This window comes from Esox lucius, chromosome 24 (assembly GCF_011004845.1).
Source record: "Esox lucius isolate fEsoLuc1 chromosome 24, fEsoLuc1.pri, whole genome shotgun sequence".
NCBI classification, from domain to species: domain Eukaryota; kingdom Metazoa; phylum Chordata; class Actinopteri; order Esociformes; family Esocidae; genus Esox; species Esox lucius.
Genome location: NC_047592.1, coordinates 8,186,844 through 8,208,148, shown reverse-complemented (window position 1 = coordinate 8,208,148; position 21,305 = coordinate 8,186,844). Strand labels below are relative to the sequence as shown.

The following is a 21,305-nucleotide window of genomic DNA, read 5'->3' as shown; positions in this document are numbered from 1 at the left end:
AAACATTCAAGGGTATTTCAACATTTCATCAGTACCATTTGGGTGACTTCTGTGATCATTATGATTTAAAAAGGAGCCAAACAACTATGTGACAACTATTTTTTCAAAATCAATCCCAACATTCACAATTTCTGCCAGGGTATACAAACATATGAGCACCATTGTATGTGAACGCTGGCGTTGCCTGCTCATAATTTGGCCTTTTAGTCCGACAAGGGTCCATTCTGTCCTCCTCAGCCCTGCTCCTGCCTTCAATTCCACTTTGGGTATGTTTTCATGTACTCTATCAGTAGAAGAACTCAGAAACCAGACAGAAAAGACCTGTATTTCTCCTAAGAGGCATTAATCAAGAAGCATGAATCTGTTTGATTATTAACCTTTTTGCCTCCAAGGCTCCCCTGTGTCCAGGAAAATATCTCAGGAACCTCTTCCATGACAGACGTAATCTTGTAATTTTAGCAAAAAATTATTATAAAAGAATGTCAAACCTCAAGGGTTGGACGGGGCTGCCTTTTGTCTTCGGGGCTGTCAATTAATTTCACTTATCGTCGTTAATTTGAGTGCAAGATTTTTACATAATTTATTTTAGAAGGCAACCCTGGAAAAGGAAAAATGTTGGGTGAGTTATGAGGCAGTAGCTTTATTTTTATAACCCCCCCCCCAGATTTCAGTTTTTTTTTCAATTGAATTGTTCACATTATAGGTCACATTAAAGGTGGAAAAAGTTCTGACATGATTTATCTTTGTCTCATTCTTTTACATCACAAGAACCTGGCATTTTAACAGGGATGTTATATCCACTGTACTGTGACATAGCACACACTTTGGCTCGACGGTGACACTTTTACAGCCAGTGGCCAAAAGACCCAGAATACATCTTTTAATTTAATGTTTGGACACAATACATAATACATAGTACAGTGATTTTTCTGATATTTGTCCCCCACACAAACTGCCCTTGAGACCAAGGCGGCTGTGATGAAGAAGCTGGATGCTTTAGAGAGTTCCAACACTGCACTAAAGAGCAAGGCTTAGAGTCTGAGGGACAACGCTTCAGTTAATGAAAGCGAGTTGAGGTGTCATCTTATATTATCAAATTCTAAATTCTAATTCTGCCTTTAGCGCCCCTTCGTTACGAGATCTCTAGGACTGGGTTTTGCGTGTTATTGTTGTTTGTCGGTATAAGCTGGAAAAACTCTGCAAGGTACTTGTCCTCCATTATTTTCAAGGTAATGTACAGAACACCAATGTTTGCATTTGATCTTGAAAGGAAACCGTGAATGATCACTACTTTTTGTGTTTGCTAGTAATTAACGAGGCACAGACCACTACACAGGCGTGATCAAAAATACTTTTGCTACCAGGTATTCTCTAGGAATTTCGGACCTTGTGGTATTTTAAGTACTGAATAATACAAAGGCAGCCAGTACATGTGGCTACATGCAAATGGATGTCTTTGTATTCACAAACTCAGGGTCATCTTCTGTCAAGTAAAGGCAGAATTGTAAAAAAAAAAAAAGAGATGGTAAAAAAGTTAGAGTTGGGATGGACTGCAAAATGTCACTGGTTCAAATTTGTGTCGTCATATGACTTTTCAGTTTAGTAATGCTAGGCTAACATCAAATGACCTAATTCGTGCAGGACTAGGCTTTGGAGGGGCTATGGTTTGGTCCCGGGACCCGGATTACTTTTTTGGACAGTCTTGTCGACAGGGCAACTATCCCCTGATTGGCCATCTGAAAAATCTGCTTAACATTGGTATATCCCACATCAACAATGTCTCACCTGTACAAATACAAACATGTATATTTGTGAAAGCAGATACCCCTGTTTTTTTAATTGTGGTAATGGCTTCACCTGGATCCTGAACTGCCCCTCTGGTCTGGTATTCAAAGACAACTGAAAGTGCTGCAACTGGGCTTAGAGCTGCCTCAAGTAATATCTGTTAATGACCTAAATATGTCTAACACTTGGGGGGAAGTGGGCAAATCTTTTATTCATGGATTTCCTTGAGTCCTCACATCGTCTCCTCTTACAGTCTGGATTCTTTCTGTATCCTTCCCTCTGTGACCATAACTTATTTTCTTTTCCGCAGAACCATGTCATGTTTTGCATCGTCATGTCGAGGATATGACATGAACAATGGGTAACTGGGGAGCAGTTACATGGGTAACTGGAGAACAGTTCAATGGTTAACTGGAGAGCAGTTACATGGGTAACTGGAGAGCAGATACATGGGTAACTGGAGAGCAGTTACATGGGTAACTGGAGAGCAGTTACATGGGTAACTGTTGAGCAGTTACATGGGTAACTGTTGAGCAGTTACATGGGTAACTGGAGAGCAGTTACATGGGTAACTGGAGAGCAGTTACATGGGTAACTGGAGAGCAGTTACATGGGTAACTGTTGAGCAGTTACATGGGTAACTGGAGAGCACCACTGCCCTTGTTTGTAACTGTAATTGTAAACGTGTGGTACCGAGGTGTCTAGTCTCAAAATATTTCACTCAAATGACCTTGGATTTTCTGTAGGTCTATGATTCATTCCTAGGGTTGGGCTAAAAAAAGAAAAAAAAGGAATGGTAGAGGTTGCCAACATGGATTACGTTGATGATGAGAACTTGAAAACAAAAGCTCAGACTTGAATCAATAAATGAATTGAATATTAACACAAACTGTCACTCCATACCCCATAAGGACAAAGCAAAAACCTTTTTATGATTGCCATTGTAGTGATTCTATTGAACGGGTTTGTCCACTGCCCGCTTTTCAAACAAACTGGTAAATGTCCTCACTCCTTCATTTTAGAAGTAACACACACCCCGAACCACTGAACATGCGTTTTTTTCGAGAAGGTTAACAGTCTTTCCACCTTGACAACAAGACGTGTTGACCTTACCCTGATTCTCCTTTGCTGCATGTGTACACAATGTGACATGTGAGGTGCTTCCTCTTCTGAGGTGAATCACTGGAGGTCTGACCCAATGTCGCAATGTCAGAGATGTCACACACCAAAAATATGCTCCATCCATGAGGAAAAGTGCAGTTGTATTAAATCCTTAAACTACAATGTATTATTTTGCGCTAACACGTTGGCTCAGTGAGAGATATTTTGTATAGTTGAAAATTATTGGCACGCCCTTGTTTTTACCATTTTTCCACCATCGCCAACACGCTAAAACATTTATCTATGAATCGTAAACACAAAAATATTTGGCGCCAGAAGGAATAAATTTTACCCTAACCTGTATGTATTATTTTAGAACAAAAGATGACAACATCAGAGACAGAAGTAAAATCTGAGGAAATGTGCAAATAAGAGGAGATGAGTGGAAGAGAAAGAATTTCTGATTAGATTTGTGACTTTGTACTTGACATTTTACATTTAACAACCCAATTTAAACATGTTTACAATAATCCAGTACAATATCGCCTGACAAGTAGGTCAAAATATAGAGGGGGATTTAGGAATACCAGTAAGAGTTTTGTTGTTCCCGCTCTTAAGCTAAAATCCTTGAATTCAATTTTTTTTTGCAATGAAGCAGAGACAAAACTTTGTGGCTTTAAAGCATGTGTTTATCTGTAAACAATTTCAAGAGGGATTATGCAGTGTTAAGTAAAACAATTTTTGTGGAGTATTGTGGATACCATTCTTTAAATTAATAATATTGCAATGCATTTTTTTTACTATTAACACACTTAATTAATTATTTATTTTTTTTAAACCTCAAATGTTAACTTTCACCAAAACCTTTCGCATCTTTTTTTTAGATTTTATTTTCCTTGGACTGTTCTTAATTCATACAAAATGCCCTGCCCATTTCACTCCTCCAAGACATTGACCAATCAAAGCAAGGAGAAAATGCATATAACTGAATAGACACTGAACTTCCCTCACAAACCAAACTGCTACAGCCCTGTGTTCTTCTTTACTGGTTCCTGTTGTGGTGAGTTAAACTCTCTCTGAACTTCCTATCTGTATTTTCCCCTCTCTCTGATTATGCCTATTTTAGTAACACCTTGTTAATGCCAATAATGTGTTTTAATGCACAGCTTTGCTAGAATGCTATTAAATACACCTTATATTTTATTCTCAGATCTTGCTTTAAATGCTTGCACCTTTAAGCAAACAATAGTTATTTTGTTTTATATTGTGGTGTCTGATAACATAATGTGCTGTTCTGGTCTCGTACTCCATATAACTATATATAGTATAGTTATGTGAGGAATCCATGAAAAATATTTTGGAGGTGATGATTAATGAAAATAAATATTGGGAAATAATTGTCATTTCACATCTCACGTATGTTTGTGGTCTTATCTGTCTAACATAGAATCAAGCACAATGAGCAAGATCACTTTATTTGCAGGTAAAAACAATCTCAATATGTTCACATATATTATGTACTTTTGTGATTCTTATCTCTTTATTAACCTTCATTATGTGCTCTACAAGGTCTGTTCCTGGGTCTGTGCCATTTGGGTGAGTACACATGACTACATTTTGTGTGTTTTCTTATTTTTACATGTATTGTCGCTTAGTATTCATCACCAACATACTTGTGTTTGTATCTTTTAACTGAAAGTGTTGTGTGATGTATGTTATTAGAAGGATACTACAAGAATTTGAGAACTTTGACTTTTAGCATTACCAACAAAAACTTGTCAAATGATCCCAAAGTAACAAAGCTTCACTGTAGTAGCTGTGATAAACAATGTATTCTGTCCCTGTATAAGGTTCTACCTATCAACTGGTCTGCTACTTTACCAACTGGTCCCAGTACAGACCTGGAGCTGAGAAGTTCCTGCCAGAGAATGTTGACCCTCAACTATGTACTCATCTGATCTATGCCTTCTCCGTTATCAACTCTGCCAATCAACTTACCACCTATGAATGGAATGATGAGACCCTCTACAGTTCCTTCAATGGCCTTAAAAACAGGTTAGCATTTTTTTTCCAAATACATTTTGAAATTTTGGTAAATGTTTACTAACCATAATTGTATATTTTTGTATCAGTAATCCTCAGCTCAAAACACTGTTGGCTGTTGGTGGATGGAACTTTGGCACTGCACAGTAAGATATTTGACTTCTTATAATAACACAGGTATATATTCAGTATGTATTTTTAACATTTTATACAGAGTGATTAAAATAAAATGGATGTGAGGCCTAGTACAATAAAAAAATAGATTTCTTGAATACTTTGATATTTGTACACCTGGGCAATATAAAACTGACAATTTGTACATTTCGGCAATGCCCATTTAGTGTAAGAGCTGTTGGAAAGGAAGTTCTGCGTCAGGTGGGATTGAACCTACTTCAAAATGTAAAAAATGTGATCAGATTGTAATAGACAGATGACTGATCATACCGGCAAGATTTGTTTTATTACGAAGAAAATTATTGCACAAAAAATATAAAGTCTTTACCTGAGTTAGACGATTAACACTAACCCTCATTGTACATTCAGTAAACCTGGGTTAACCTATATATTTGAGCGTCCATGATTCTACCTAGGTTCACCAACATGGTATCAACGCCTGCAAATCGACAAACGTTCATCCAGTCCTCAATCAGTTTTCTGCGGAAGTATGGTTTTGATGGGTTGGATCTGGACTGGGAGTACCCTGGGTCTCGTGGCAGCCCTCCAGAGGACAAGCAGAGATTTACATTGTTGTGCCAGGTAAGGGTTAATATTTGGGATGACCTGAGGTGTGGATGTAAAGCTACGTTTAGTTAAGGTAGAGGTATCAAAACCATTATGTGGAGGGTCCAATTAAACCCTATACAATCAGGTGAATAATCAGTTCCTCAGAGGGAAACTCTCACCCCTGAGAAAGCATGATGTCATATGGTTTTGTTAATAAAATACCTCTGTATTTATGGTAGACTGGTTTAGTTTGTTCCCCTGCAGTGTCTGGTGTAAGGTAGTTGTTAATAAAGCAATACTAACCGTTTATATATTGACTTGGCTAAGGTTTTAGAAATGCTATGTTTTATGGGAGCATTCAGAAAATGTCTCAAAATCTTCAAACTGTACAGAGCTGCATTAAGACACATCTGTTGTTTATTTAGGAGCTCCTGGAGGCCTTTGTAGCTGAGGGCAAAGCAACCAGCCGTCCCAGACTACTGCTCACAGCTGCAGTGGCTGCTGGGAAAGGGACTATTGATACTGGTTATGAGATTGGAGAGATTGCAAAGTAAATATGGATATTCTTCATTTTACAAATAAACCATATTAGGATGAAAATGATTCAATTTGTAAGAATTGTCTTCTGTTTTAGATACCTGGACTTCATTAACGTGATGACCTATGACTTCCATGGATCCTGGGAGACCTTTACAGGACACAACAGCCCTCTATACAATGGTTCCCAAGACAAAGGAGACAATATTTACTTCAACACAGTGAGCAACTGCCCCTTACAGAAATATGAAGCCTTACGTCACACTTCTAGTATACATGTAAAAATACCATTGGATTTAGGTCAATGGAATGTCTACTAGGGCTGCACGATATATCGTTTCAGCATCAACATTGCAATGTACGCAACCGCAATGGACACATCTCAGAACGTGCGATTTAGTAAGGTAAACATATCAGTCTACAATGTATATGTTTTTCAAATGGAAAACTAGCATTATATCTGTCTGATATAAGGTAATTTACTCAGATTTATGGGTTATTGGATCCACAGTTAATTATAATAATTATTATTTTAAAGACGGTGTTTGTTGCTGCACGTGGTTGACATGCAGGGTCTGCTTGAGCGTGACGAAATGATGAGCGAGAAACAGGCAAAAAAGGCAGAAATTGAGAATTTGGTCGCAAAAAGAAATGCATCGTCAATTATAAGGAAATATTGGATGATGTTGATTAAAAACAGGTACTTTGTCGAGAGTGCCTTGCAATTGTTGCCACTACACGACCAATTTGTTTGATAATTTAAGGCGGCACCACTAATCTTCGTATGACGAGTGCAAGGCATCTCAATGCCGTCCAAAGCAAAAACTCCATACAAGAAAGGTTCCAAACGGCAGAAAAAAAATCACAGATTCAATAAAATGTCACGTTGCCAAAGACATGATACCAATTAACACGGTTACCAAAGAGGGTTTTAAAAACATGATCCGGTCGCTTGACAAGCAGTATGTGATGCCATCATGCAACTATTTTCCTCAAGTTGCCATCCCAGAGCTGTATGAGAAATATAAGGCACAAGTTAAAACAGAGCTGTCACAAGTGGAATATTATACAGCAACAACAGACTTGTGGTCCAACCAGACAACAGAGCCTTACATAAGTCTGACCGTGCGCTTTATTAATGAGGTCTTCCACCTGAAAAGTCGCTGTTTGCAAACTGCATTTTTCCCAGAGGATCACACAAGTGAGAACATTGTAACAGGGATGAGAGAAGCTTTAGCTGATTGAGGCCTAGATGAGAGTCGTCTAGTCTGTATTACAACAGACAATGCTGCAAACATGGTGAAGGCTGCACCTGAACAAGTGGACCAGATTGCAGTGCTTTGGCCACAGACCGCATCTTGCAGTTATGCCCAATTGCCCATTCTATTTTACTACTGTTGCTATTGCTATACTATTACTGTTACATATTATTACCTAGCAACCTGTTCCGAAATATAAACATTTTCATAGTTTTCATACATTTTCATTGTAGAATGAAGGATACAGACTGTCAGGTTGATAGCCAAAGCTCTTTCTGAAGACATCCTCTGTTTTTTATTTTCTATATCGTGCAACCCTGATGTCTACACAAATGTTTGCAACACCAGTTGTTACTGGCTCCCAGGAAATGGGGGAAACCACACACTATTACACACACCGGACCGTTACACTTGAAAAGGAACGTGCAGTGAGAACAGGGATGACGGAAACAAAATGTTGTGTGGCAAACGGGATGTTTTTACCTGTGTGTAACACAGGTTACACACAGGTAATGCTCGGGGACTACTCAGATTACACATAAACTCATAGGCTCAAAGGACCGACACACACCAACTCATCAGGCAACATAAATAACAGGACTGCACCAGTGAAAGATATGTAAATCTCTCAAACATAACAAAACACAATTAGGTAACAGAAGGAAAAACAACACAACATTTATAAATACTCTCACTCTCCTACAATCTCTCCCCAAACAAAGCGTAACAATTCACCCATTTAAAACGAGCGGAAGACTTTTCTGATTGGGCCACTGTGAAACAGGAACATTGGTCCTAATGAGGGGACTTAGCCTCAGATTAGACCATGACGCCACAAGAACAGATGGACTAATGATGACTGACAGGGACTAATGATGACTGACAGGGAAAGGAACCAATCAAAGGAGCGAATCAGGAACACCTGAGAGAATGACAGAGAGAGAAACAAGTAGCGAATCAGGAACACCTGAGACAATGACAGAAGAGAGACACAGTGACCCGTTTAGAAACACTAATTTAGGGTTCTGTGTTTTCTGTTTCTGTAATTGCCAGGACTTTGCCATGACATACTGGCGGGACCAGGGAGCCCCTGTTGAGAAGCTGATAATGGGCTTTCCCACATATGGTCGTACGTTCCAGCTCTCCTCTGGAAAGACTGGGGTCGGAGCAGCAGCCAATGGTCCTGGTGCAGCTGGACTTTTCACCAGGGAGGCTGGTTTCTGGTCTTATTATGAGGTATTATCATCGTACTGTATATTCACCTGGTTTCTGGTCTTATTATGAGGTATTATCATCGTACTGTATATTCACCTGGTTTCTGGTCTTATCATGAGGTATTATCATCGTACTGTATATTCACCTGGTTTCTGGTCTTATTATGAGGTATTATCATCGTACTGTATATTCACCTGGTTTCTGGTCTTATTATGAGGTATTATCACCTGGTGTCATGTTTGAGCTAGCATCAACTACAACCCTATGGTACATGCCTACAGAGCAGCAAGGAGAACATCCCTCTCAACATGTTTAAATAGTCACATCCCTACTCACACTGCTCCTGCACAGACCACTAAAAACTCTTCTGTCCCAATGGTGTAATGTGTCCCCTTAAAGCCAGGACAGGAGAGTCCCTGCCCGTTTCCTTTGTTAGCACTTACAACTTTGTTAGTAACTTTAATCTTCCTTACTAGCTTATGGTTGTACCATCAAACTATTTTAAGCTTAACACACTAACTGGAAGTTGCTCTTCTATGAGCGTCTGTTAAATGATCATTTGTTTTTAATGCTAACACTCAATTACACCATAGCTCTGACTTTATCATATTGATAGTTAACCTTTCAAGTTAGTTAACCTGTTGCCCCTCCTGCTCCAGATCTGTCCCTTCCTCCAAGGAGCAACTGTCCAGTGGATTCAGGACCAAATGGTTCCCTATGCCTTTAAAGGAAATCAGTGGGTGGGATTTGACAACACCAACAGCTATGATGTCAAAGTATGCACCAGTATTAAAGTGGTGGATCAGACATTTCCAAAAATACTTTCACAACAAAGAAATACCATCTCAATCCTCCTGTTATTTATTTTTCTTATTTATTTTTCAGGTCAGTTATCTAAAGAATAAAGGCTTTGGAGGGGCTATGGTCTGGTCCCTGGACCTGGATGACTTTTCTGGACAGTCTTGTGGACAGGGCAACTATCCCCTGATTGGCCATCTGAAAAATCTCCTGAACACTGGTAAATCCCCTATCAACAATTTCGTACCTGTCCAACTACATCTAAACACGTTTCTTTGTAGCCAGATGCTATTGCGGCTTGACACATTACATTTCCTTTGTTCCCCCAGAACAACCTAGCCTGCCACCTACACCCACCCCACAGACAGGGGCACCTCCCGAAACAAAGGCAACACCCAAGGCCAACACCACCAACTACCCAGGCCCCTCCGCACCCTCCACCACAACCACCACCACCACCACCCATGTGGCCGGCAGCAGTTTCTGTGCCGGCAATGCTGATGGGTTGTATGTGAAAGCAGACGCCCCTGGTTCTTTCTATCACTGTGCCAATGGCTTCACCTGGATCCAGAACTGCCCCGCTGGTCTGGTATTCAAAGACAACTGCAAGTGCTGTAACTGGGTTTAGAGCTGCCTAAAGGCCTGTCTGTTAATGACGTACGCCTAACTCTGCTGGGAAAATGTATTATGCAAATTGCAGTATATTGATGTCTATGTGTGAAAATAAAGGTTTTCTTGCAGCTTCACGTAATTACTAGAATATAATTTTAAGTTGGCACAATGAAACAATAACTTATACGTTATTTTAAATGTCACATATGATTAACAACGTTTTGTTATGTCTAGCAGCCAGATCTAGTTGTGCTTCGGTCATCTTCTCACCTCTTTCTCAGAACTCATTGGATAAGAAAATAAGAGAGGGACCCCTGGACTTTTGAGCTTTTGAGGAGTCAAGCATGTGGTACTCGAGATCATTAGAACAAAATAACAGCATAAAAAGTTTATGTAGGCTCAGGTTAAAGACATGGCAGATGAGAGTGGGAATGTTGTTTGCTATTATCCTCAGTAATATTATATTTATATTTTCAATACCAGTTTTTTTTCCCCTCATTCTGAATGGACAACAGTAACCATTACATTTCTGCAACAATAACATTCCAAATCACATAGCTTTGTACACATAAATATGAAGCCTATATTTAAGTATATTAATTAAAATAATTTCAACACCAAGGATTTGTGATGAGTGAGCTGCCTGCCCCAGTGGGAGACAGGTATGATATAGCCTTTTGGTACACTTTTACAATACACAGTATGTTTTATATCAGAGGTTATTATTTAGCCAGGTTTTTGGGTGCTGTTTCCATGTCATTCTCACATCCAGAAATGTGTGCATCCTCTGTCTCTCATTATTCCTAGTTGAATAATGCTTTGTTTTTAATTCCAGTAATTTCTTGTCATGTATAGCTTTGCCTTAAATACAAATAATTTATGTTAATGTATGATCTTCATATATTGCTGGATTGTATATTTAATTATTAGAACTTGAAAAACCTATTTCTCTAACGCATGTTGGAGTTGACAATATATAAACAATATAAAAACAATATATACCATAAATACAGAAAATTCAATAAAACTAATTATGAATAAAGCAAGGAAATAATTGTCATTTAACATTTCTGTTCATCTTTTTTGTACATAAATAAATAGGTCTGTCTAGCTTAGAAGCAAACACAGTGAACAAACTCACTTCTCTTGCAGACAAAAAAAATCTCAATATGTTCACATAGCAGTGCACCTGCTCATTATTCACTGTAATTTGGAGTTCTTGAAGGTTGATTCTTGGCTTTGTGCCACTTGAATAAGGTTCAAGCTTTTTCATTTAGATTAAGTTATCGCCAAAGAAACGTCCAAATATTTTGACAAACTTTACTGTCTGTGGTAGACGTTACATTTCCCAGATATATTTTCAGTGGTCAAAACTATCATGATTTGCTGTGGTTAATTCTTATTATCACACATTTTGAATGTTTTCAAATTTTGATAAAAATGTCCAGGTCCTGGGGAGTTCTTAGAGAAGAAGAGTTCAAATTGGTTCTTGCTGGGTTATGACATCCACATTGTTGAGGGTTTTCTGTGTTCACTTGCTGTAGGCAACTGGAGATCAACCTTTCCCTTGTTAACAACGCCGGGGCCAACTGATCGTCCTTAGTCCAGTCTTGGACATACTGTAGCCCACTATTTTCTTTTATAACTTCAGCTGTTTCTGAGGCAAAACAAGCGTGACATTATCACATTATTGTATCCATAGTTCCTTGTGTGTTTGTGTTAGCAATTTTTTGTGTCTGTTAGATTCATGTGAATCTGCCTGCAGAGTACATTTATGTTTTGAATAGCAGGAATACAGTCTTTTGGGCCAATTTAAAAGTACCGGAAGCAACAGAAGCAACAGAAGTCACAAAAACAACTGTACCTTAACGCCACCCAAGCCGCCACACGGAGTCGCTAGAGTGCTATCAGGCAAGGGACCCTTATTTGATTATTAACGGCACCAACCTGGATGTTGCTGCTCAGTTGCTCTCCACTCCAGTTGCCTATATTAGTTCCCTTGTTTCTGGGCGTCTTTGTGTGGTATTGTTCTATGTTTGGTGTTGGTAATTGGAAAGCTGTTGCACGCTTTTGCGCTCTTGTTGTTACGCGTGCCATTTTTGTTATTAAGAAAGAAAGAAGAGTAACTACCTCCCTGCGTTTGGCTCCCTTATTCACGCACCTCAACACACCTGTGACAGAATACCACACCTCCAGAATGGAGCCAGCGGGGAGCGACCTTATCCACCAGCATGGGAACTTGAGAATATATGGCACGGTGGCGCTGCTGCTCACGTTTTTAGCTCTGATGAAATATGTGCAACATTGCCCTTGTTATTCGTACTATACAGACTGTGAGAAAGTATAGCCTGACAAGTAGGAAGGTCAGAGACAGGATGCAGAGGCTGAGGTATTTTTACCATGACTAAAACCTTATACCTGTGTATTAACTCACTTATATACTACTATCAAGATCTAATTATTTTCTTTAGTATAGATTACATTGACAGAATGATTTTGACACCTAAATGTTGAATACACGTTAATTGAGAGTAAAAAAAAGGGTAATTTTACCCCATTGGGAGGGGCATTTAGCCCCAATAGTGGGGTAAAACACCCCATTTACATAGTTTGTCATTTGTTTAAGTTACAATAAAATAGAAACATTCTGCCCATAAATAAGCATGTAGAGAGGCTGAAAGACGTCATTGCCTATAATTAAATGTCTAATATTAAAAACACCCATGCAGCACTAACAAAACTTTTATTGGCACAAACCAGCACAAACCAGCACAAACTGGCACAACCGAACAGGACTACATTTGGTTAAATTTGGAACATGTTGAGGGGCCGAGTAACTTCTGAAAGGCCTGTAAAAAATGATTTAATATCTATAAAATGCTAGCAGCACAAAGAAAATGTAAACGGCACAAACCAGCACAAACGGAGCACAAACGTTTGAGCCTATTTTGCCGAAGTTTTGCTTTGGGTGGGGGGCCGCCCCTTTAACCCCTCCAAGACATTGACCACTCAAAGAAAGGGGAAATGTATATAACTCAGCAAACACTGAGCTTCTCTCACAAACCAATCTACTTCTGCTACAGCCCTGTCTTTTTACTGGTTCCCGTTATGGTGAGGTAAACTCTGTCTGGACTTCATATCTATATTCTCCACTCGCTCTGATCATGCCTATTTTAGTAACACCGTGTTAATGCCAATAATGCATTTTAATGCAAAGCTTTCCTAGAATTCTATTAAATACACCTGATATAACTGTATATAGTATAGTTATGTGAGAAATCCATTAAATTATTTTGGAGGCAATGATTAATTTAGGGTAATATTTAGTAATATGAAAAAATGGGAAAGCCTTTTCATTTCACATCTCATGTGCGTTTCTCGTCTAATTTGTCTAACGTAGAATCAAGCACAATGAGCAAGCTCACTTTATTTGCAGGTAAAACCAACCTCATTGTGTTCACATATATTCTGTATTTCAATGATTCTGCTCTTCATTGGCTGTTAATCTGTGCTCTTAAAGGTCGGTTTTTGGAGCTGTGCCAGTTGGGTGAGTACACCTTTAACACATTATGGGATTTTGTATGTTTTCTTATTTTTAATTGAGTTGTCGCTTAGTATTCATCACCAACATAATAATGTTTATATCTTTTAACTGAAAATGTTGTGGGATGTAAAGTTGTGCTCAAAAGGTTGCATACCCTTGGAGAATTGGTAATGTACCATTTGTAAAGAAAAAATTAGTGAGCAGGCAAAACACATTTATTTTATTTATTTTAAATTGTCCCCTCACAGAAAAGGGGAAGTGATATAACTGAGCAAACACTGAGCTTCCCTCACAAACCAATCTACTTCTGCTACAACCCTGTCTTTTTACTATTTCCTGTTATGGTGAGGTAAACTCTGTCTGGACTTCATATCTATATTCTCCACTCGCTCTGATCATGCCTTTTTTAGTAACACCTTGTTAATGCTAATGATGTGTTTTAATACACAGCTTTTCTAGAATTCTATAAAATACACCTGATATTTTATTCTCAGGTCTTTCATGAATTGCCTAATAATTAAACAGTAGTTATTTTGTTTATCTTAAGGAGTCTGATAACTTAATGTGCTGTAATTGTCTGATACACCATATAACTGTATATAGTATAGTTACGTGAGAAATCCATAAAATTATTTTGGAGGCAATGATTCATTTAGTGTAATATTTAGATGAAAAAATGGGAAATCCTTTTCATTTCACATCTCATGTGCGTTTCTCGTCTAATTTGTCTAACATAGAATCAAGCACAATGAGCAAGCTCACTTTATTTGCAGGTAAAACCAACCTCATTATGTTCACATATATTGTGTATTTCAATGATTCTGCTCTTTATTGGCTGTTAATCTGTGCTCTTAAAGGTCTGTTTTTGGAGCTGTGCCAGTTGGGTGAGTACACCTTTAACACATTATGGGATTTTGTGTGTTTTCTTGTTTTTAATTGAGTTGTTGCTTAGTATTCATCACCAACGTAATAATGTTTATATCTTTTAACTGAAAATGTTGTTGGATGTAAAGACACATTATGGCATTTTCTTTTGGGATTCATATTCAACTGTAGGTCATAACAGAATGGCACAATCATAAAACAAATTATGGCAACAAAGAAAATAATAAACAGACCCCTGTTCAAAAGTCTACATACCCTCAATTCTTAATACTGTGTATTGCCCCCTTTAGCATCAATGACAGCGTGCAGTCTTTTTTAATAGTTGTCTATGAGACCCCAAATGTTTGCAGGTCGTATTGCTGTCCATTCGTCTCTGCAAAATGCCTCCAGGTCATGCAAAGTCTTTGGTCGTCTTGCAAGAACCGCAGGTTTGAGATCTCCCCAGAGTGGCTTGATGATATTAAGGTCAGGAGACTGTGATGGCCACTCCAGAACCTTCTACTTTTTCTGCTGTAACCAACTTGGCCTTATACTTAAAGCCATTGTCATGCTGGAAAGTCCAAGAGTGTCCCATGTGCAGCTTTCATGCAGAAGAATGTAAATTGTCTGTCAGTATTTTCTGATAACATGCTGCACTCATCTTGCCATATATTTTCACAAGATTCCCTGTGCCTTGAGAGCACACACCCCCAAACCATCAGTGAGCCACTAACATGCTTCACAGTGGGGATAGTATTAGTTTCAGGCCTTGTTCGTATAGGCCTTGTTGACAACTCTCCAAACATAGTGGTTATGGTTGTGACCATAAAAACAACCACACTGTCTTCTTCCAGAACGGCCTGTATTTCTCCTGAGGTTACCTGTGGGTTTTTCTTTGTATCCAGAACAGTTCTTCTGGCAGTTTTGGCATACATCTTTTTAGGTCTACCTGACCTTGGATTAGTATCAAGAGATCCCTGAATGTTCCACTTCTTAATAAGTGATTGAACAGTACTGACTGGCATTTGCAAGGCTTTGGAAATCTTTTTATATCCTTTTCCATCTTTATGGAGTTCCATTACCTTGTTGCACAGGTCTTTTGACAGCTCTTTTCTGCTCCCGATGGCTCAGTATCTAGCCTGCTCAGTGCATCCATGTGAGAGCATACACAGACACTAATTGCAATTTTAAAAGCCACAGGTGTGGTTAATTCACCTTTAATTGCCATTTTCACATGTGTGTCACCTTGTGTGTCTGTAACAAGGCCAAACATTCAAGGGTATGTAAACTTTTGATCAGGGCCATTTGGGTGATGTCTCTAAAATTTTTATTTAAAAGGGAGCCAAACAACTATTATGATAATAAATGGCTTCATATGATCACTATCCTTAAATAAAATATGTATTAATTGCATGATCAGACATATTTTCAACATCAATGCCAAAATTTCACAATGTCTGCCAGGGTATGCAAACTTATGAGCGCTTTATACAAGTTACGAAGAGGACATTACCAAGACTTTGAGAACTTTGACTTTTAGCATTACCAATAAAAACACTGAGTCATTGTCAAATGATCCCAAAGAAACAAGGCTTCACTGCAGTAGCTGTGATAAACAATGTATTCTGTCCCTGTATAAGGTTCTACCTACCAACTGGTCTGCTACTTTACCAACTGGTCCCAGAACAGACCTGGAACTGAGAAGTTCCTGCCAGAGAATGTCGACCCTCAACTCTGTACTCATCTGATCTACGCCTTCTCCGTTATCAACTCTGCCAATCAACTTACCACCTATGAATGGAATGATGAGACCCTCTACAGTTCCTTCAATGGCCTTAAAAACAGGTTAGCATTTTCTATCCAAATACATTTTGAAATTTTGGTAAATGTTTACTAACCATAATTGTATATTTTTGTATCAGTAATCCTCAGCTCAAAACACTGTTGGCTGTTGGTGGATGGAACTTTGGCACTGCACAGTAAGATATTTGACTTCTTATAATAACACAGGTATATATTCAGTATGTATTTTTAACATTTTATACAGAGTGATTAAAATAAAATGGATGTGAGGCCTAGTGCAATAAAAAAATAGATTTCTTGAATACTTTGATATTTGTACACCTGGGCAATATAAAACTGACAATTTGTACATTTCGGCAATGCCCATTTAGTGTAAGAGCTGTTGGAAAGGAAGTTCTGCGTCAGGTGGGATTGAACCTACTTCAAAATGTAAAAAATGTGATCAGATTGTAATAGACAGATGACTGATCATACCGGCAAGATGTGTTTTATTACGAAGAAAATTATTGCACAAAAAATATAAAGTCTTTACCTGAGTTAGACGATTAAAACTAACCCTCATTGTACATTCAGTAAACCTAGGATAACCTAAGTATTTGAACATTCCTGATTCTACCTAGGTTCACCATCATGGTTTCAACACCTGCAAATCGACAAACCTTCATCCAGTCCGCAATCAGTTTTCTGACGAAGTATGGTTTTGACGGGTTAGATCTGCACTGGGAGTACCCTGGGTCTCGTGGCAGCCCTCCAGAGGACAAGCAGAGGTTTACATTGTTGTGCCAGGTAAGGGTTAATATTTGGGATGAGCTGAGGTGGGATATACAGCTACGTTTAGTTAAGGTAGAGGTATCAAAACCATTATGTGGAGGGTCCAATTAAACCCTATACAATCAGGTGAATAATCAGTTCCTCAGAGGGAAACTCTCACCCCTGAGAAAGCATGATGTCATATGGTTCTGTTAATAAAATACCTCTGTATTTATGGTAGACTGGTTTAGTTTGTTCCCCTGCAGTGTCTGGTGTAAGGTAGTTGTTAATAAACCAATACTAACCGTTCATATATTGACTTGGCTAAGGTTTTAGAAATGCTATGTTTTATGGGAGCATTCAGAAAATGTCTCAAAATCTTCAAACTGTACAGAGCTGCATTAAGACACATCTGTTGTTTATGTAGGAACTCCTGGAGGCCTTTGTAGCTGAGGGCAAAGCAACCAGCCGTCCCAGACTACTGCTAACAGCTGCAGTGGCTGCTGGGAAAGGGACTATTGATACTGGCTATGAGATTGGAGAGATTGCAAAGTAAATATGGATATTATTCATTTTACAAATAAACCATATTAGGATGAAAATGATTCAGTTTGTAAGAATTGTCTTCTGTTTTAGATACCTGGACTTTATTAACGTGATGACCTATGACTTCCATGGATCCTGGGAGACCTTTACAGGACACATCAGCCCTCTATACAACAGTTCCCAAGACAAAGGAGACAATATTTACTTAAACACAGTGAGCAACTGCCCTTTACATAAATATGAAGATATATGTCTCACTTCTAGTCTAAATATAACAATTCCATTGGATTTAGGTCAATAGAATGTTTACACACATTTCAGCAAAGCTAGTTGTTACTGTCTCCCATGAAATGGGGAAACAACAAACCATTACACACATTGGACCATTACATTTGAAAAGGAACTGGCAATGAGAACAGGGATGACGCAACAGAAAATACTGTGTCATTCAACCAGGAGACTAAATTAAATTTCTCCAAACACACGTGGTAAAATGGGAAAAGGGGCTGAACGCGACCAACGTAATGAAATAAGTCTAAACTCACTAACTGACCTATCCTACAACTCAATCAGCCAGCCTCTTTAACTACAAAATACAGAGATTGGTCCACCGAGATTCTTACCATGCGTGTTTAGACATTCTCCAGGGCTATTCACAAGTTATCCAAAGTTAATGCAAAGGTTACACACAAAATCATAGGCTGAAAGGACCGACACACACCAACTCATCAGGCAACATGTATAACAATACTGTACCAGTGAAAGATATACATCTCTCAAACACAACAAAGCACAAATAGGTAACTAAAGGAAAAAAAGCACAACATTTACCCCACCGTGAATAGGACATAGTCTCTCTCCTACAGTCTCTCCCTAAACAAAGGGGAACAGTTCAAATTTGAATGGAGAGAAATTGATTTCTGATTGGGCCAGAGTGACACCCAAAAAGGTGGCTTAACAAGAGGAGTGTGCCTCTGATTATACCATGATGGCATATGAACAGACAGACTAATGACTGACAGGCGAAGGAACCAATAAATGGAGCCAAACAGAAAACATCTGAGATAATGACAGAAGAAGAGAGAAACAAGTAGCAAATGAGAGCATACAAACACGGTGACCAGTTTAGGGACGAAACACTAATTCAGGGTTCTGTGTTTTCTGTTTCTGTAATTGCCAGGACTTTGCCATGACATACTGGCGGGACCAGGGAGCCCCTGTTAAGAAGCTGATAATGAGCTTTCCCACATATGGTCGTACGTTCCAGCTCTCCTCTGGAAATACTGGGCTTGGAGCACCAGCCAACGGTTCTGGTGCAGCTGGATCTTTCACCAGGGACCCTGGTGTCTGGTCTCATTATGAGGTATTTTCCTCATACTGTATATTCACCTAGTGTCATGTTTGAGCTAGCATCAACTATAACACTATGGTAGATGAGCAGCCTACAGAGAAGCAAGGGGAACATCCTTCTGAACATTCAGGCCCTGTTTAAAATGTACCTCCCTACCCACATTGCTCCTGCATGGACCACTAAAAACTCTTCTGTCCCAACGGTGTAACAAGCTTCCCCTTTAATGCCAGGACAGGAGTCCCTCCCCATTTCCCTAAAAAACCTTAAACTGTAAATTTTTTGATAGTTTGATAGTTAACCTTTCAAGTTAGTTAACCTGTTGCCCCTCCTGCTCCAGATCTGTAAATTCCTCCAAACAGCAACTGTCCAGTGGATTCAGGATCAAATGGTTCCCTACGCCTTTAAAGGAAATCAGTGGGTGGGATTTGACAACACCTACAGCTATGATGCCAAAGTATGCACCAGTATTCTTTGGTTCTAATCCCAAAACGGATTAAACATTTCCAAAAATACAAACTCGGATCAAACACAGAAATACAAACTCCATCCTCGTGTTATTTTCTTTCTCCTCCTTTCTTAGGTCAGTTACCTAAAGAATAAAGGCTTTGGGGGGGCTATGGTCTGGTCCCTGGACCTGGATGACTTTTCTGGACAGTCTTGTGGACAGGGCAACTATCCCCTGATTGGCCATCTGAAAAATCTCCTGAACATTGGTAATTACATATCAGCAATGTCTTACCTGTCCAACTACATCTGAACAGGTTTTTGTTTTTTTGTAGCCAGATGCTATTGCGGCTAGACACATTACATTTCCTTTGTTCCCCCAGAACAACCTACCCTGCCACATACACCCACCCCACAGACAGGGGCACCTGCCGTAACAAAGGGAAAACCCAAGGCCATCACCACCAACTACCCAGGCCCATCCGCACCCTCCACCACCGGCAGTACTTTCTGTATAGGCAATGCTGATGGGTTGTATGTGAAAGCAGACGCCCCTTGATCTTTCTATCACTGTGCCAATGGATTCACCTGGATCCAGAACTGCCCCGCTGGTCTGGTATTCAAAGACAACTGCAAGTGCTGCAACTGGGCTTAGAGCTGCCTAAAGGCCTGTCTGTTAATGACGTACGCCTAACTCTGCTGGGAAAATGTATTATGCAAATTACAGTATAGTGATGTTTATGTGTGACTTCACGTAGTTACTAGAATATAATTTTAAGTTGGCACAATTAAACAATAACTTATACGTTATTTTAATTCTAGCAGCCAGATCTAGTTGTGCTTCGGTCATCTTCTCACCTCTTTCTCAGAACTCATTGGATAAGAAAATAAGAGAGGGACCCCTGGACTGGACTTTTTTTTCAGTGACTTTTGAGCTTTTGAGGAGTTCAGAAGTCAAGCATGTGGTACTCGAGATCATTAGAACAAAACAACAACATAAAACATTTTCTGAAGGCTCAGGTTAAAGACATGGCAGATGAGAGTGGGAATGTTGTTTGCTATTATCCTCAGTAATATTATATTTATATTTTCAATACCAGTTTTTTTCCCCCTCATTCTGAATGGACAACAGTAACCATTACATTTCTGCAACAATAACATTCCAAATCACATAGCTTTGTACACATAAATATGAAGCCTATATTTAAGTATATTAATTAAAATAATTTCAACACCAAGGATTTGTGATGAGTGAGCTGCCTGCCCCAGTGGGAGACAGGTATGATATAGCCTTTTGGTACACTTTTACAATACACAGTATGTTTTATATCAGAGGTTATTATTTAGCCAGGTTTTTGGGTGCTGTTTCCATGTCATTCTCACATCCAGAAATGTGTGCATCCTCTGTCTCTCATTATTCCTAGTTGAATATTGCTTTGTTTTTAATTCCAGTAATTTCTTGTCATGTATAGCTTTGCCTTAAATACAAATAATTTACGTTAATGTATGATCTTCATATATTGCTGGATTGTATATTTAATTATTAGAACTTTCTTGAAAAACCTATTTCTCTAATGCATGTTGGAGTTGACAATATATAAACAATATCAAAACAATATATACCATAAATACGGAAAATTTAATAAAACGAATTATGAATAAAGCAAGGAAATAATTGTCATTTAACATTTCTGTTCATCTTTTTTGGACATAAATAAATAGGTCTGTCTAGCTTAGAAGCAAACACAGTGAACAAACTCACTTCTCTGGCAGACAAAAAAAATCTCAATATGTTCACATAGCAGTGCACCTGCTCATTATTCACTGTAATTTGGAGTTCTTGAAGGTTGATTCTTGGCTTTGTGCCACTTGAATAAGGTTCAAGCTTTTTCATTTAGATTAAGTTATCGCCAAAGAAACGTCCAAATAT

General features: G+C 38.8%; 1 protein-coding gene across 1 annotated transcript; it reads left to right on the top strand.

Moving 5' to 3' along the window:
- Positions 1–3,880: 3,880 nt before the first annotated feature.
- On the top strand, positions 3,881–20,302 carry LOC105022131 (probable chitinase 10). Its single transcript, XM_034290797.1, is given in 25 exon segments — positions 3,881–3,946; positions 4,334–4,369; positions 4,456–4,482; positions 4,737–4,941; positions 5,019–5,075; positions 5,520–5,685; positions 6,078–6,202; positions 6,287–6,410; positions 8,502–8,684; positions 9,323–9,439; positions 9,549–9,681; positions 9,791–10,083; positions 13,422–13,509; positions 13,594–13,620; positions 14,355–14,390; positions 14,475–14,501; positions 16,122–16,326; positions 16,404–16,460; positions 16,905–17,070; positions 17,462–17,586; positions 17,671–17,794; positions 18,761–18,943; positions 19,269–19,385; positions 19,512–19,644; positions 19,759–20,302. Coding segments are annotated over 24 exon segments (3,015 nt in total). The 5' UTR covers positions 3,881–3,946; positions 4,334–4,344; the 3' UTR covers positions 20,031–20,302.
- The last annotated feature ends 1,003 nt before the right edge of the window (positions 20,303–21,305 follow it).